At 38.0% G+C, this 18,272-nt stretch overlaps 1 protein-coding gene across 1 annotated transcript in view; it reads left to right on the top strand.

Moving 5' to 3' along the window:
• Positions 1-18,272, top strand: part of DCC (DCC netrin 1 receptor) — a 1,287,746-nt gene that overhangs the window by 1,138,686 nt on the left and 130,788 nt on the right. The window contains exons 20-21 of the mRNA XM_069569336.1: positions 534-728; positions 9,395-9,427. Coding sequence (XP_069425437.1) covers positions 534-728; positions 9,395-9,427 — 228 coding nt within the window. The remainder of the gene's footprint in view (positions 1-533; positions 729-9,394; positions 9,428-18,272) is intronic.

Consider the following 18,272-nt stretch of genomic DNA (forward strand, 5'->3'; position numbering starts at 1 on the left):
CATCTATGAAAAGAGAGCAACAGTATCCCTGCCAACCTCACAGAGTTATTACAGTAATCAAATATGATCATTTATTTTTATGGCACTTTAAAATATTGGGCATTTTATACTTTTCAATGTATTTTTATTATTTAAACACTAGCCAAAATAAACATTACTTATTTTCATTATTGGATACAGTGAAAATGACAGACTTGTTATCTATCTTTTAAGTTTTTCCTCATTTGCATATTAGAGCAAACCAATAATCAGGATTTACAGACAGCAGAAACCTCACATTTTTAAATATGTCAGATAGCTTTATTTTAACAGCTTATTCCATTTTTTAGATCCTGTACACTGAAGTAATTCTTTTTCTAATCTTTGCAATAACCCCCAAAAAACTCATTACTTGCCAAACTGGATACTGCACTTTATAGCTTGTGGATATATAATAATCCTTGAAAATTGTATTTGGGAAACATGGATGTTTGGAAACAAGTAGTGCACGTAGTCAGTACACTAAACAAAGGTGTGTTCATTTATTTTTGCAGCTTACATCTTGTTTTACACCTTGGACAAGAACATTCCAATTGATGACTGGATTATGGAAACAATCAGTGGTGATCGGCTCACTCATCAAATCATGGATCTCAACCTGGACACTGTGTATTACTTTCGAATTCAAGCACGAAATGCCAAAGGAGTGGGGCCTCTCTCGGATCCCATCCTCTTCAGGACCCTGAAAGGTTGGAATCATTTCCTGTCATTTCCTTTTCTTTCTTTTTTTTTCCCCTATGGAGCAGTTATAAAATAGTTTTGAAGTCTGTTTAGGGAATTGCCTTAAACCATCTGTGTTGGCACCATGACTATAGTGGACATTCAAAAGAAGTTAAAATGCAAATTAAAACCAAAATGAGACATCACCTCAAGCCTGTTAGAATGAGTGTCATCCCAAAGACAAGAGACAACAAATGCTACCTTGGCTATGGAGAGGAGAGAACCCTAGTGCACTGATTGGGTGTGTAAATTGGTGCAGCCACTATGGAAAACAGTATGGAGGCTCCCCCAAAAATTACAAATAGAAATACCAGATGATCTAGCAATTCCACTTCTGGGAATATATTCAAAGAAGACAAAAACATTAACTCTCTAAGATACCTGCATCCTGATGTTCATAGAAGTATTATGTACAACAAGACATGGAAACAACATAATGTCCATTGATGGATGTAATGGAATATATATATGTAATGAAATATATATATAATGGAATATTACTCAGCCACACAAAAAAACATGGAAATCCTACCATTTGTGACAGTATGGATGGACCTTGCAGGTGTTATGCTAAATGAAATAAATCAGAGAGAAAGACAAATGCTGTATGATCTCACTTATATATGAGACCTAAACAAACAGATAAACACCAAACTCGGAAAAAAAGATCAGATTTGTGGTTATCAAACGTAGGAGGTGATGAAGGAAGAATTTGGAGGAAAGTAATTAAAAGGTACAAACTTTCAGTTATAAGAGATGTAGGTACTAGGGAGGTAATAAACACATGATAACTATAGTTAACACTGCTGTCTGATATACAGGAAAGTTGTTGAGAGTATATTCCAATAGTTATCATCAAGAAAAATTTTTCCTTTTTATTGTATTTATACAAGATAATGGTTATTAACTAAGGCTATTATGATAATCATTTCACAATATATGTAAATAAATCATCTTGCTACATATCTTATACAGTGATGTGGAGTTTCCCAGTTGGTGCTGGTGATAAAGAATCTGCCTGCCAGTGCAAGAGATGTGGGTTCAGTCCCTTGGTTGGGAAGATCCCCTGGAAGAAGTCATGGCAACCCACTCCAGTATCCTTGTCTGGAGAATCCTATGTACAGAGGAGTCTGGCAAGCTACAGTCCATAGCATTGCAAAGAGTTGGACACAACTGAAGTGACTTAGGACGCGTGTCAGTTATTTCTTAAATAATTGAAAAAAGATTAAACAAAGATTAAAATGGATTAAAGATGGAACAAATAAGATAAAAGATGATTAATTAAAAGTTACCTTTTTAGGCTGAAAGCCAGCATGTCAAAGAAATATATGTTATGTTATTACATTTTCTGTATCAGCACAAAGCAGACATATTTAACTTGACTTTTTTTCCATTACACTCCTTTTGGAATTTTGTATTGGCTTCATATATATGGGCTCTATTCAAAATATAATGAAACACTTTAACCATTGTATTTAAGGGACAAAAATTAAAAAGCATTTTATTACATGAACTGCATGCATACCATCTACTACCAAGTTTAAGTATTTCCTTTCGGGAACTAGTGTTCTTATTAAAAGAAATTTTGATATGGCAAGACAGAAAATCTCAAACAAAATTAATTTTTTTAAGGACACAGATTAGCAACATGAAAAAAATATCTTACATCATGATTACTAGAAGAAAACTCTACATACTTACAAGTATAGAAGTCACTGCTCAATTTTAGGATAGTTGTATGTTTATACAGAAAAGTAAAAGGCCTAAGATAGTGACTACCTCATAATGATCTTCATATAACTTCTTTCTATTTTAGAGCACAACATTATTATTATTTTTTTTTGGTGGATGAATGATTTCAAGAGCCTCTATTATTTAGCAATTGAAAATAATTCAGATGTTCCATAGATGATATTTAAAGATGTGTATTTAATGTATGATATGTGTTATTGTTGCTAAATCGTGTCCAGCTCTTTGCCACCCCATGGACTGCAGCCCACCAGGCTCCTCTGTCCATGGAATTTCCCAGGCAAGAATACTGGAGTGGGTTGCCATTTCCTTCTCCAGGGGATCTTTTAAACCCAGGAATTGAACTCATGTCTACTGCTTGGAAGACAGATTCCTTACCATCTGAGCCACCAGGGAAGCTTTTCAAGAAGGATACTTGGTTTTTAAATCCCTTACCACATTATGCCCATATATCTGTCTGAAACCTTAACAAAACATGATGGCAAGCAACTGACAAATTAGAAATAAATATCTGGGTTGACATTTTTACCCATTTACTTGAACAAACTCAAGAAGAGACTTAGAATAACTACACAGCCCATTTCTCAGTTCTCCTTGGAAAAATACTCTAATAAACAGTAGACTTTTGGATGCTGGTGATTGAGCTATTCAAAAGCTAGATTTGGTACCAACTAATCTGAAAGTTTGCCAAGAACATGCAAATAAGCATTCAGCCTAAGCCTACATGACTGCTCTTTAACGACAGAGTAGAAGTTGGAAGGAAGGCAAGAGGAAAATGAGCCAGTCTTCGCCTATCCAGGTTTTTAGGACTTCATGTCTAAATCAGATTTCACTCCAAATGAGCAACTGAAAGGAAACTGGTTATTCATTCTGTGGGAGCATGAAATGTAACTAGATAATATTTCACAAATGTTTCATCTTTATCTATAGACAAATGCCAAACTAATTTCATGCTTACAGTGTATGCCAACTAGAGATCTCACAGAGGGTTTAAGATAACTTAAGACATCCAAACGTATTAAGCAGCAGAGAGGTGAGTTATCTAGGATTTATAGGCTCACATTGATCACCATCCTGTGGATTATTTAATGAACTTCAGATCCCATTTGGTACTATTTACTCTAAGTGCCCTGCACTCATCCATGAGATGTTTAAGAGTAAGAACAAATTCAAGATAACGTTATATGTCACAATAGTCCATAAGGGTTATTTCTAATATCCTGATATCGATGTTTAAGATTATCTACCCCAAGTATATCATATTCAATTAATAGACAGTTAGATTTTTATGCTGTCTTGTGCTGTGCTTAGTCGCTCAGTCGTGTCCCATTCTTTGCAACCCCATGGACTATTGCCCCCCAGACTCCTCTGTCCATGGGGATTCACCAGGCAAGAATACTGCTGTGGGTTGCCATGTCCTCCTCCAGGGAATCTTCCCAACCCAGGGATCGAACCCAGGTCTCCCGCATTGCAGGCAGATTCTTTATCATCTGAGCCATGAGGGAAGCCCATGGTCTTACAGTAAACTAAGTTTCAGATGTCTTAAATGTGTTTTAAATGATTCAGACACTGATGTTGCCTATCTTTATCAACAATTGATATTGCATAGGCTCGAACCTTATATGTATGTCACATGACAGATAGTCTAAGGTAAACAAATTGCTCATCATAAGAGATTTGAAGCCACAGTGAATCACATCTACACTAAAGATAAAATGCTCTCTGATTTAAGATTTTCCGTTTCCAAAGCTGCTTCAAAATATAAGGCCTCTGTTCATCAGAATGTAATGTCTGACAGACAGAAAGGCTTCCTTGTTGTCCTGAAGCTGAGGGAACTCTCAGTGGTCTATGCAAGTTGCAAATTATGCATTAGTCAGTCGTTAGCAACATCATTTTCTCATGCCCAGTCTTTGTCAAGATAGAAGCATTTTCTACTAGAGAGTAAGGTTTTTCTTTTTTTTTTGTTTTGGCCACCAGTCAGAGAAGTACAGGCAGTTCAGTCTGTAATCATTGGTTAAATAAAAGGATGCTTATAACTTAAAAGGGATTAAATTATCATTGCCTTTTTAAATTTTTTGTACATGCATTGTGCAACATTGTACATATATGCAGTAGATCTGATTCTTTCTTTGGAATGTTAATTGGAAGAACGTTGAACTTCATTCTCTGACCCCAGAGGACTCTCCTGTCTCCAGATTCCATATTGTGATACCTGCACAGTAGAGAAACCTTGGAAGATGTCTGAAATGTATGTTTATTTCTGCCCATCACATGAGTCATTCCTTCTAGTAAAGTAAGCTTCTCCATGTTGGACTGTCAGGTAATAAGGAGAAAGTACATTCCTGAAGGATTAAACCAAACAGGGCATCTGTGGAGACATGAAGTCGTCTCCCACAAGAGAAGCAGAGTCATCAGCAGTGGAAGAGCACTAGAGTATGGTCTCTTTTCTGGGCATCCTTAATTGCCATTCTGAAATGTACATCTCTCTCATGCAAGGATATGGAACTGAAGCTGTGCTCCAGAATACAAAAAAGTTTTATTTATTTTTAAATAATTTTGTGACAAAGTACATGATATTCGTGATAGGTGACAGGAGAAATTAAAAATTCAAGGCATAAAATTATAATGCTTTGGTATTTGTTTTTAATTTTTAAAAGTCATTATTTTCTTTAATAGAAAGTACTTATTAGGACATGTTTAGTCCCTGTTGGGAATTCTTTAGTATTATTCACCATACCAAATATTTATTTGTTACTTGTCAAAAATTTCTTGGACTAGAGGTAGTGCATTATGTAATTAAAGACAAAGGGAGAGATGAAGAATGGCAATAAGATGAGACAGGTTTTCTTCTCTTATTTTTAATATCATTCCAAAAAGTCCTCACCTAAATATGAGATGCTGATTCAAAGAGTTTCTCAAGTGTGCTCTGGTCTGACTACCAAACTTTGCCTTCCTGGCTTGTTTGGTCATATAGACCCTAACATGCCCTTCCTCATTCTTACGGAACACTTCCGATGGCATTTCTTAGAGCAAAGTGTTCTTCCTTAAAAGCTACATTAGGATCCTTTCTCTGTATGAAAACAATAGATAATGCATTTGCCTCTCAAAAGCACCTCTCATCAACAGTTCCCTAATACCATAATAAAATATATTTTGAGACATCATTAGTGTTGATTGGGAAATGGGAGAGAAAAATTAAGATATACATTAAACTGTAATGATTATATTTGAAAAAACTGGATTAGATGACCTGGTGAGTTGAAAATTCTTAAATCTTGAGGAGATACAAGTTCAGTTCAGTTCAGTCGCTCAGTTGTGTCCGACTTTTTGTGACCCCATGAATCGCAGCATGCCAGGCCTCCCTGTCCATCACCAACTCCCGGAGTTTACTCACATCCATCGAGTTGGTGATGCCATCTAGCCATCTCGTCCTCTGTCTTCCCCGTCTCCTCCTGCCCCCAGTCCCTCCTAGCATCAAAGTCTTTTCCAATGAGTCAACTCTTCGCATGAGGTGGCCAGAGTTCTGGAGTTTCAGCTTTAGCATCAGTCCTTCCAAAGAAATCCCAGGGCAGATCTCCTTCAGAATGGATTGGTTGGAGAAGATACAAAGACAGTTATAAAACTTAATTAAAGCTTGTTGAATCTTAATCCAAGAAGCATGCTTTTATATACCATTTTCCAAAAAGTGATTCATAATTCAATCTTCTAGTTAGTAAGATATCTTTCCTGGTTTATCTTTTTCATAGATCATGCCTCTGTATTATTTGAAAATGAAAGAAATTGCAAATGATCTCTGGTTTAGGAGTTTGTCCTTCTGTAATACAACATATATAAACCCTGTATTTGAAAGTGGTTTTTACTAACAGCATTATTTAAGTATTTTGATTTTATATATTATTTTGGACAAGATTTATATTCTTTCAATTAAAAGACAAAGGAAGGACTGCCACCTACAAGATATTTGCTGTAAGTATTTTTCAAGCAGTGATGATGGGTTTGCTATGAGACCACTACATATAATGAGAAAACTGAATAGATTATAGGTTCCTGCCCATTGGAATCTACTATATTTTTCTCTGTCTGACTTTGAGACATATACAAAAAGCAAACCAGCAAATTTGGTAGCCCAAGTGTTTGACTGTAATTAATTGAGTTAAATCCTGGAAGATGATGCTGTGAAAGTGTTGCACTCAATATGCCAGCAAATTTGGAAAACTCAGCAGTGGCCACAGGACTGGAAAAGGTCAGTTTTCATTCCAATCCCAAAGAAAGGCAATGCCAAAGAATGCTCAAACTACTGCACAATTGCACTCTTCTCACACGCTAGTGAAGTAATGCTCAAAATTCTCCAAGCCAGGCTTCAGCAATACGTGAACCGTGAACTTCCTGATGTTCAAGCTGGTTTTAGAAAAGGCAGAGGAACCAGAGACCAAATTGCCAACATCTGCTGGATCATGGAAAAAGGCAGAGAGTTCCAGAAAAACATCTATTTCTGCTTTATTGACTATGCCAAAGCCTTTGACTGTGTGGATCATAATCAACTGTGGAAAATTCTGAAAGAGATGGACATACCAGACCACCTGACCTGCCTCTTGAGAAACCTATATGCAGGTCAGGAAGCAACAGTTAGAACTGGACATGGAACAACAGACTGGTTTCAAATAGGAAAAGGAGTGCGTCAAGGCTGTATATTGTCACCCTGCTTATTTAACTTCTGTGCAGAGTACATCATGAGAAACGCTGGGCTGGAAGAAGCACAAGCTGAAATCAAGTTTGCCAGGAGAAGTATCAATCACCTCAGATATGCAGATGACACCACCCTTATGGCAGAAAGTGAAGAGGAACTAAAAAGCCTCTTGATGAAAGTGAAAGAGGAGAGTGAAAAAGTTGGCTTAAAGCTCAACATTCAGAAAACGAAGATCATGGCATCTGGTCCCATCACTTCATGGGAAATCAATGGGGAAACAGTGACAGCAGTGTCAGACTTTATTTTTGGGGGCTCCAAAATCACTGCAGATGGTGACTGCAGCCATGAAATTAAAAGACACTTGCTCCTTAGAAGGAAAGTTATGACCAACCTAGACAGCATAATAAAAAGCAGAGACATTGCTTTGCCAACAAAGGTCCATCTAGTCAAGGCTATGGTTTTTCCAGTGGTCATGTATGAATGTGAAAGTTGGACTGTGAAGAAAGCTGAGCACCGAAAAACTGATGCTTTTGAAGTGTGGTATTGGAGAAGACTCTTGAGAGTCCCTTGCACTGCAAGGAGATCCAACCAGTCCATTCTAAAGGAGATCAACCCTGGGTGTTCTTTGGAAGGACTGATGCTGAAGCTGAAACTCTAGTACTTTGGCCACCTCATGTGAAGAGTTGACTCATTGGAAAAGACTCTGATGCTGGGAGGGATTGGAGGCACAGGAGGAAAAGGGGACAACAGAGGATGAGATGGCTGGATCGCATCACCGACTTGATGGACATGAGTTTGGGTGAACTCCAGTAGCTGGTGATGGACAGGGAAGCCTGGTGTGCTACAATTCATGGGGTCACAAAAAGTCGGACACTACTGAGCGACTGAACTGACTGACTGACTGACTGAAGTGAGTTAAATCAACCCAGAAGACTCAAAGATCAAAGAAAATCAAGTACAAGTATAGTTGAAATAAGTCTAACTGATGGAAACTTACAGAGATCTGTGTTAGTCAAAATATCATTTCACAATTTCTAGGAAAGCACTGTTTCACAGAGATTTACGTCATGTATAGTTACCTTGGTTAACAGAAGCCACTTTTCAAAAATTCACAGATATCTTAAAATCTAACAAATTATTTTCAAGAATAGTATACATAATTCTGTATATGACCAACCTAGATAGCATAGTAAAAAAAGCGGACAGATTACTTTGCCAACAAAGGTCCATCTTGTCAAAGCTGTGGTTTTTCCAGTGGTCATGTATGGATGTGAGAGTTGGACTGTGAAGAAAGCTGAGCGCCAAAGAATTGATGCTTTTAAACTATGGTGCTGGAGAAGACTCTTGAGAGTCCCTTGGACTGCAAGGAGATCCAACCAGTGCATCCTAAAGGAAATCAGTCCTGAATATTTCTTGGAAGGACTGATGCTGAAGCTGAAGCTCCAATACTTTGGCCACCTGATGTGAAGAACAGAATCATTTGAAAAGACCCTGATGCTGGGAAAGTTTGAAGGTGGGAGGAGAAGGGGATGACAGAGCATGAGATGGTTGGATGGCATCACTGACTCAATGGACATGAGTTTGAGTAAACTCCGGGAGTTGGTGATGGACAGGGAGGCCCGGCGTGTTGTGGTCCCTGGGGTAGCAGTGTCGGGTATGACTGAGCGACTAAACTAACTGACTGACTGATACATAAATTTTTTTTAAATAGTCAACAATTCAAGACCTTGCCTCATAAGGTTTAAAATCAAGCCATTTAGATTAAACTTTATGATATTTTATTACTTTACCCTGTTCTTGTGAAAATTGGTTAGTTCTCTTGTTGAAAAATTAAAAATGAATACAAGAAAATAGCTTCCTTAACTTATTTAAAATATATGGATGATAATTACTTGGTAATAGTATGCATTTATTACTGTTAATTATATTATTAAACTTGTATGAAAATAATTTTGAGTTTGTGTTTAGAGGACTGTTACAAATAACATTTTTTTACAACACATTTACACAGCAAAATATTACTTTCAAATTCTTTAGTTTAATTGAAATAATCACAGTAACCGACTCCTTATCAATTTTATTTCAATAGGGCATTGGCCTTGATATGAGAACTCACTAATAAAACCGTTGACTGGAAATGTCACCTTTCTTGATGGAAACTGCCAAAATCTAATAATATTGTTTCTCTTTCCTCCACAGTGGAACACCCTGACAAAATGGCTAATGACCAAGGTATGGTGGTTTTCATCTGTCATTGTTCCCTCCTTGAGTCAATGCTGTCTTTTAGAAATGTCCGTCATTATTCCGTTTTCTTCTTTCTACCTGGGCCATACACCTGATGAAGCAGGCACTAGTGTGATAATTAATCTTGTTAATGAAGTTCTGCTTGGCTGAGGTTTCGGCTCTGATAGGGAGGATGTAAATTTTCTTGAGAGGAAATTGTTTTGTCTCCATTCTGAAGGACCAATTAAAATGTCAAGCTTCTTTGTATGAAATAAATTTTTAGTCTCTGTCTGCACTTTTGAATAATTCACATTAAGTGTAATTAAGCTCAGCATAATTTTCAAGCTGCTCTTGCACCCTTTCATGAGCTCTGGATTAAAGCTCTGTAGCTCGACAGAGAAGACCCACAAATCATGCGTGCATTTCCTCTACTATGAGCTTCTTTTCATACAGAAAAACAAAGTTAGGTCAACTTTTTTTAGGGCACTACTTTTGTTCATTTTGAAGCCAGAAAATTTTCATTTTAAGAAGAAGGTGCCAATTTGACTTGCAGTATTTTGTCCTCCTTCCATTCATTTGCTAAAAGCTGATTTGTGTAGAGAAACAGAGATTGTTTTACACAAAGGAAAATGGAGATAAATCCATCAACTCTCAGGTAGATAGGAATTTATTACTGTGATTTGTAGACTGATATATTAAGATTCCACTTTTTTTTTGCATGAAGGATAATTAGTAGAATGCCACAGGGAAAAAAAAAAGAATAGTTTATGCATCTGACTTTTATAGGATGTTATAGTCTTCAAAAAGTGAGCGTTTAGAAATGCTCATAACTGGTGACCATTGGTGTTGTGAGTATTGGTTCAGAGCTCACAGCTTGTATAATTGTTTTCTGTGTGAGTCACTGTCAACCTCCCTACCATCATCATGTCTCATAAGGTATCGTGGTGTAGACTGTGGGAAAATATGCTTTTCACCAAAAATACTTTTCAACTGTTGACAAATACTAAGAATCTGAATGTTGTTTCACTAACAGTAGCAGATTGTCTACATGAGCAGTATTTTATTTAATAATCCTGTATTCAGGTTTATCTCTGGGTCCTTATATCATCCCTCTGCTTAAGAGAACATGGCCAACACTTCATACAGGCAGTAACTGAAATGATGCAATGCACAAAAATGTCCACCCAGGGTTAAAGTCTCCATTCAGCATTCCCTGATAGCTCAGTTGGTAAAGAATCTGCCTGCAATGGAGGAGACCCCGGTTTGATTCTTGGGTTGGGAAGATCCTGGAGAAGGGATAGGCTACCGACTCCAGTATTCTTGAGGTTCCCTGGTGGCTCAACTGGTAAAGAATCAGCCTGCAATGTGGGAGACCTGGGTTTAATCCCTGAGTTGGGAAGATACCCTGGAGAAGGGAAAGGCTACCCATTCCAGTATTCTGACCTGAAGAATTCCATTGACTGTACAGTTCATGGGGTCGCAAAGAGTTGGACACAACTGAGCGACTTTCACTTCACTTAATCACCTGTATGTTCCTGCCTGCTTACACTTAAAATATTTTTGTAAGATCAACATCTACTAATCAGTAATATTTGTAAAGCCACTAATGATAAGTAAGTGGCAGCTAGCATGTATTTTATTAGGTAAATTAAACATTAGTGATATCTAAATTCAAGCTGGAATAGTTAATTAGCAGAATTTATAATTTCAATAAAAAATAATTAAAACAACTTTGCATAGCTTTCTTAAACGAATTTGGAGCTTTCATAGGCAGGCAACTCCAAAGTTTTGAAATTATGTTTAGAAAAAGTATATATAGAGAGAAAGGAAATATGAAAGCATTTTTTAAATAACTGAACCAGATGAAAAGTTACATTATTAGCCATTTGAGTGACAGTATGCTCAAGCCTTTCAATGTAGTGGATTTCCAATTGTTTCTGTATCCCTTTTAATTTTTTTTTTTTTGCTGTTATTTGTTCCTTGTTTTGGTAATAATATTTTCAGCTACCAAGAAATATATTTTGTACAATCTCTTTGGTCACACACTCTCCATGGATTTTACTCAGATCCTCACATTGACAGTGAAATCAGATCAATTACTGGAAACAAAAGGAATTTCCAAGAATTATTGCCAGTGGCTGTGTTCATATATTCGGGCAATTGTTCTTTTTCTTCATCTAACATTACTTCAATTCTGTCACATGTTAAACTACTTGGTCCCTTACTCAAGCACAAGTGGTATACGGTTGGTCAAGTTGACAGGTTCTAAATTTTACATCAAAGTCTAATTACTTGTAAAATTGAGAAGGAGTGACAGCATGTAATTTAGTGGTTATAAGCCAGATCTTTAAATTCTTACAAAGAAAGCATATAAAATTTGTTGGCCATCCAAAATTCTTTGAAAACAAAATCAGACTTAGTACTCGAAAAATAACCGAGTTTAAAGATTCCTCTAAGATTGATGGGAATAATAGGAAAAGGCTGCTTTGAAGATCCCCACTCTCGGCACACAGCAAATCAGCTGGATATGCATTATTGTGCTCTCTGTTAGACCAATTTGTCCCCTTCCCATGGTGAAATGATCCCACAGTTATGTTTACGACAAGCACTGCATTTCTGTTGAGAGAAAATTTGCTCAGAGAGAAAATTTAGCTCCCTGGGTCAGAGTTAACCTTGCAAAGATGAATCCTAAATAGAAAAGCAGGAGGTCGAGTTTGACTCATATGAGAAAAAGTGAGAAAAGTTTTGATTGTTTTTAAAAAGTGTCACTGTAATCTCTTGTCACAATTACCTTTTCTTGCAATTTAATATCTGCCCTGAAGAATGTAAATGTGAAAACAAAAAGTCAGTTATGTTTAAGTCGCTTCTGATTGGGGGAAAATGTTTTCTTCTGAATAATAGCAATGCTAGTGTGAAAATGATGGATAATTTACATAGAACTCCTTTTCCCCTTCATGTAAGTGTAAATTGATCAGCTCTAGTGTTTTCACATCTCTTGTTCCACATCTTAATTATTTCTCTAGTCTCTTGTAGGCACAAGCAGCCAATAAGCTTTAAAGTAATCATGGGATTTTAGAGGTTAATTGCAGATTTACTGTTTTGGACGGTCAGTTGGAGAAGGGAAAGTGAGTGGAAAAGATACAGACTGTATTCCTTTTTTATTTTTCATATTTTGGTAAAAACCCTGTCAATTTGTCTGTGTCTAGGTGGGGGTGTATAATAGTAACATTAATCCTTGTGAAGCTTTCACCACCAATTGCTGTTCTAAGAGCTTAACATATATTGACTCATTTAATCCACATAATAATGTGTGTGTGTGTACTAAGTCACCACAGACATGTCTGACCCTTTGCCACCCTATGAACCGTAGCTCACCAGGCTCCTCTGTCCATTGGGTTCTCCAGGCAAAAATACTGGAGTGAGTTGCCATGTCCTCTTCCAAGGGATCTTCTTGACCCAAAGATCAAAGCCACATCTCTTTCATCTCTTGCCCTGGCAGGCAGGTTCTTTACCACTAGCACCACCTGGAAATACTGTGGGAGATACACTGTCATTTTTCCCAGTTTACTGATAAAGAAGCTGAATCTTACAGAGTTCAAGTGATTTGCCTATAGACACACAGCTGGTAAGCAGCACAACCATATTTCAAACCCAGCCAGCCATCTTCCAAAGCCCCTATTTTGAACCACCAAGTATATCCATGACTACATGCTACACATACATATACACAACCACACACACAGCACTTTTGACGTGTATCTGTAAGGTCCCTGCATCTAAAGTGGGCATGTGGATACTTTTCTAATATCAGCCTTTCTTTCCCCAATTCAGTGAATATTCTAGAGAACAAAGCAGTTATAATCTGAGATCATCCTGTAAGTAGGGAGCTGTAGCACTGCATATATGATCCTGACAGTCCTTTATCTCAGGAAACACAAGCGTGGTGCTATCTGTACTGCCTTGGTCAGCTCTAGCGGCCAATACAAAACACCACAGTCTGGGTGGGTTAGGTAACAAGTGTATTTTCTCATAGTTCTGGAGGCTGGAAGTCTCAGATCAGGGTTTGGCAGGGTTGGTTTCTGGTCAGAGCTCTCTTCCTGGCTTGCAGACTGCTGCTTTCTTGCTGAACTGTCCTCACAGGGTGGAGAGAGTGAGAGTGAACTCATGACCCTGCTTATAAGGATGCTAATCTTATTGGATCAGGGCCCCACCCTTATGACCTCATTTAACTTCAAGCACTTCTATAAAGACCTGTATCTCCTTCCTAATACAGTCATACTGGGTGTCACAAATTCAACATATGAATTTGGGGATGGGGAGGACATAATTCAGTACATACCATCTACTTTCAAAACCAAAACTGTTCTTTCACTGATTCTCTTTCCAGATTTTCAAATGAGGAAACAGAAAAAATTGTTGTGCAGGACACTCAGATATAGTGTCAGGCAGAGTTGGGACTCAAACATGTTTATCTCTGACTCCCAGAGTATGTTGTCTTTCCTTTGTAGACTGTTGCTCTATTTATGAAAAAATTGGCTTTTTGTTTTTCTACAATCAGCTTAAACCTTTTAGATCTTCAAACAGAAGCATTTATTAAAGCCTCTGCTTGGGGATCACAGTGGAGGATAGCCATAACTATAAAGTATGACCAATTCTTGAAAGTAATTATTAGATCAAACTTTTAATCATAAATGATTGCTTTTGCACCCTTGAGCAAGTGAAAGGAAATCGTGTCCGATTCTTTGTGACCCCATGGACTGCAGTCTGCCTGGCTCCTCTGTCTGTGGAATTCTCCAGGAAAGAATACTGGGCTGGGTTGCCATTTCCTTCTCCAGGTGATCTTTCTGACCCAGGGTTCAAATCCGGGTCTCCTGCATTGCAGGCATATTCTTTACCAACTGAGCCACTAGGGAAGCATTTAACCCCAAAATGTTATCCTCTGTGTTGAGGTGTCGATAATGTAAAAACTGGTAATTCTTAGCATGAAGACAAATGCTAAGTTTCATATATGTTTCCGTGCTTGCCCACTGGGGCAATAGTACAGGTGCTGTGGCCATGGCATAACCATAAAGAGGAATCCTCAGACATGATCTGTATCACTGATGATAAGAATTATAGGGGAAAACGGCTTGCTTCAAGCACTGTCAAGTATCTTTAATTCACCGTGGTCTACAGAGGGGTGATGTAAAACAGGAGACCTGGAAAAGAGGCATAAATTCACAGGCCAGTTTTTAGTTCCAGATATTGCCCTCCCACTGCCGAGAGAGAATTACACTCCTCTGAATGGTGGTAATGGCTGGTAATGCTCCGGGCTTTTCCTTCAGCTCAGTGTGTGATGGAAGAGAATCAGAATGCAGTCGGATGCCCGGGATGCTAGCGCCATGCTGAGACTGTGAGCGCCTATGTGGATTTGGGCATGGGACTGAACTCCTCTCAGCATCCTCACCTGTAAAATGATGATTTAGCCCAGATGATCTTTGATTTCTTTTAAGTTTAAGATGATCAAATTTTAGAATTGGTATTAGAAAACTAAAGCCCAGGCACAGCATCTCCACGCCGGGTACCACTTCGCATGTCAGCACTCCCACTGCACACCTGCCACTCTTCTGTGCATTGAGCATGTTCTATCACAGTTAGCTCTCACAACATCCCTACAGATGCAGAAGGTAAAACTCTTCAGAGGTTAAATCTTGCCTGAAGACTCACAGTATGTAAGGAGTTAGGCTGAAATATATACCCAGGCTAAGTAGCTTGAGAATCTCTGCTCAGAACCAATGTATAATTTCTGGGAATGCAGTAAGTTAATAAACTCCTACTTTGTTATCAAGAAAGTGAAACTTACACACCCTTCCCATAAATTCACCCAGTTTAAAGGTCTTTGTCTTTCCTCAATAGGGTATTCAGGCCAAGTACTTGACATTACACTGGCCATTTTCCACCTCAACAAGTTTAATCTCATGAATAAACAGAATGTTAATTGTTTCTAGTTTTAGGGAAATAAGCTTTTCAAGGCAGTCTAGTCAAGCTTGGAATTTAGTTAATGTAATTCAGATTTTGCAGGATTTGGATCACAGGAGCCAGGCTGCTGTTTGAGAAATTGACACCTTTAGCACCTTTTGATGGGAGTCATTTAATTGAAAATGAAAACCTCTTTTTACCCTGTTATCCTGTGTAATTTCAAGTCACTTTATTAGTCAACTGCTTGATACACTCCCTTGAAAAAAACCTACTCTCACATATGTTTTTCTCAGCTCCAGAATTTTGCAATTCTGGAAATTATAATGTTAAAAAAAAACAACTAGAGGCCCAAAATGAGTAATGTGCTTTTGATAAAATATCCTGTCCCCAGCAAGCAACCAAGAAACTGTCTAGTCAACCTCTCAGAAGCTATTATGTTTTAATAGGTAACTTTGAAAGAAAAAAAAATGTACCTAGTGCTCACAGAGGTTAGCATGATTCATGGGATAGTTTTAATCTTCTCAGACCTGAAAGCTAGACATTTTCATTAATAAGCCCTCAAAAAGATATCTTAAGCAAGTCCTTGTCAAGCCTACTGTGATGCCAAAGGTCCTTGTTTGTCATAGATATCAGCCAAATATTAAGTTCCTAGCTTTATTTTCTGCCTGCTTTATCAGTCCTGGATTCTGCCTCCTCAGTTTTCTTTCTGAAACACAGATGGTTCACTGTTACTTGCAGAATGAAGTCAGTTCTTTGACATCAAGGTCCTCAAATTTCCCATTCTAGACTCAAAACCTCCATGTATGTCGCAGTCTATTAGCAAAGATTCACAAATCACTCTGGAAAAAAAGTATCTTTAGAACTCCATGCTCTTAGCCTTAGCAGTGCACTCTCCCTTTCTCTATTGAGCCTTATCTTTGAAGGCTTCTTCTCAATTTTCTTTTGTCTAAGAAGTCTTTGTTACCTTTCTGGTCATTTATTCTTCTGTATGTCCATAACACCCAGTTTAGTCTCTGCTATGCTATTTGTTTCTTATAGTTCATCTATATACATATCCCCAAAGTCTTGGCCAGGTTGTAAATTCTTTTGGTGGCAAAGGGCTAGTCTCATTCACATTGTCATCTCTGCCTCCCTACACCCCCAATCTCAAATTTTGAACCTACCATATTATAGTTGACTGATAAGAGTTTGTTGTTGAATTATGACACAGATATTTGAAAAACAGAGTAATCTGGAAAGACAGCCTTTACCATCTCACCCAAAGTATCGTTTACAAAACCCAAAAGTAATAGTGCATATGCCTGTGGTATACTGTGCAGTCAGCCCTCCCTATCTTCCTTTTCCAAACCTGCAGATTCAGCCAGTGTTGGATCCTGTCCTGTGTTTACCTATTATATTTGAGCATCCATAGATTTTGGCCTCTGAGGCAAGTCCTGGACTGGATCCCTGCAAATATCGAGGGATGACTGTATAGGCGATTGATCTTGGGGGAGATGAAAAAGATATGAAAATATTTTTTTTTCCAGTAGGGAAAATGTATCTTCAATATTCATCTATTAAATTAAAGCTGAACAGAAAGAGAAGTTCTTTCTGATCCAGGAAAAGGTGGTCACGTTGTAGATGATTTTGATCCACTGTGTCCTTTTCTTAACCTTTACCTTTCTCTGTGAAGGTTCTTCACCCTTTTCACCTTTCTTGATCTTCTCTGTCATTTACTGTCAGAGAAAATGTATACACTTGCTGTTCACCGGCTGCTCATGATTCTGAGTATGTAAAGAACAAAATCAAAAGTAGTGGGTGCAGATGAGTTTTTGAAATTCCAAATGTGCGATATGAAAACAGTTGGACTCACTTTTGACAACCTGTTTAAAACTGTTTGCCTAGCACTGCTCTGGATGTGATGAAACATAAGAAAGAAGTTATGTTCCATGGGTTCATTTTCAAAAAGATACAGTATAGTTAGGATGTAAAGACTCACAGCCCGATATGAAAAGTATGAAATGCTAAAGCAGGTGGTACTATCTGCATATGTATGTTACAGGGTTTCAGATAGGAATCACTGTGAGTAGTAGTAAAAAAGACTTTAAGATCCAGTAGTTTAAATATATGAGTAAAACTTGAGTCAGCACAAATATCCATAGAGGGAAAATGACTTGAACTTTTATTCAGAAAAATCCTGGAATGGGAAAAGCAAGAAGTTGCTCAAAGAATGAGGATTGCAAAATGTGCTCAGGGATAATTAGGGCACCGCTGTACAGACTAGGGCACTGTGGTTGAGATAAATTGGTAACCGGGCTTTTGTTGTTTTTCTCTGCTCCAACACAGCAGTTCTCAGGGCTTTTTGCTCTGAAATACATGAAGTGCCTACTGTTTACACTGACTCCTGAAGACCAGCAGTGTTCCCCTGCATCCAAAATCCTGCAAACCTCATTCACTCTTGACCGCTGATACTGATCAAACGTTTGAGCGGAACAGCATCCGTGAGAGTGAGGGTCAGGGAGAGGAAAGGAAAATTTGGGATAGGAACAGGGCCTCACTTTCCATCATCAACTCTTTAAAGATTTTCCTAGCTCTTGGTCCACTTCTGTTATGCCTTTTCTGAAAGGACACTTTCACTTGTCCCAGTCCTTTGCATGGTGACAAAGATAACTATTTCGTTTCTTTTCCAAAGTCTGTTGTGTTTTGTCAGCCTTACTGAGAATGGAGCTGCCATCTTAAGTCAAACCCACACAGCGAAGTCCTCCCATTCATACACCCTGATCAACTCTAGGAGATGCTCTAATTTCTGCCGAAACTCACTCTTTCATTTATTAATTGCTCAATAATGGTAAAACCATCTTCATCAAAGTCAGACATCAAAGTCAGATAGATTCAACCACTTAAAATGAGTATGTTA

The sequence above is a fragment of the Ovis canadensis genome, chromosome 23, assembly GCF_042477335.2.
Source record: "Ovis canadensis isolate MfBH-ARS-UI-01 breed Bighorn chromosome 23, ARS-UI_OviCan_v2, whole genome shotgun sequence".
In the NCBI taxonomy this organism is placed as follows: Eukaryota; Metazoa; Chordata; class Mammalia; order Artiodactyla; family Bovidae; genus Ovis; species Ovis canadensis.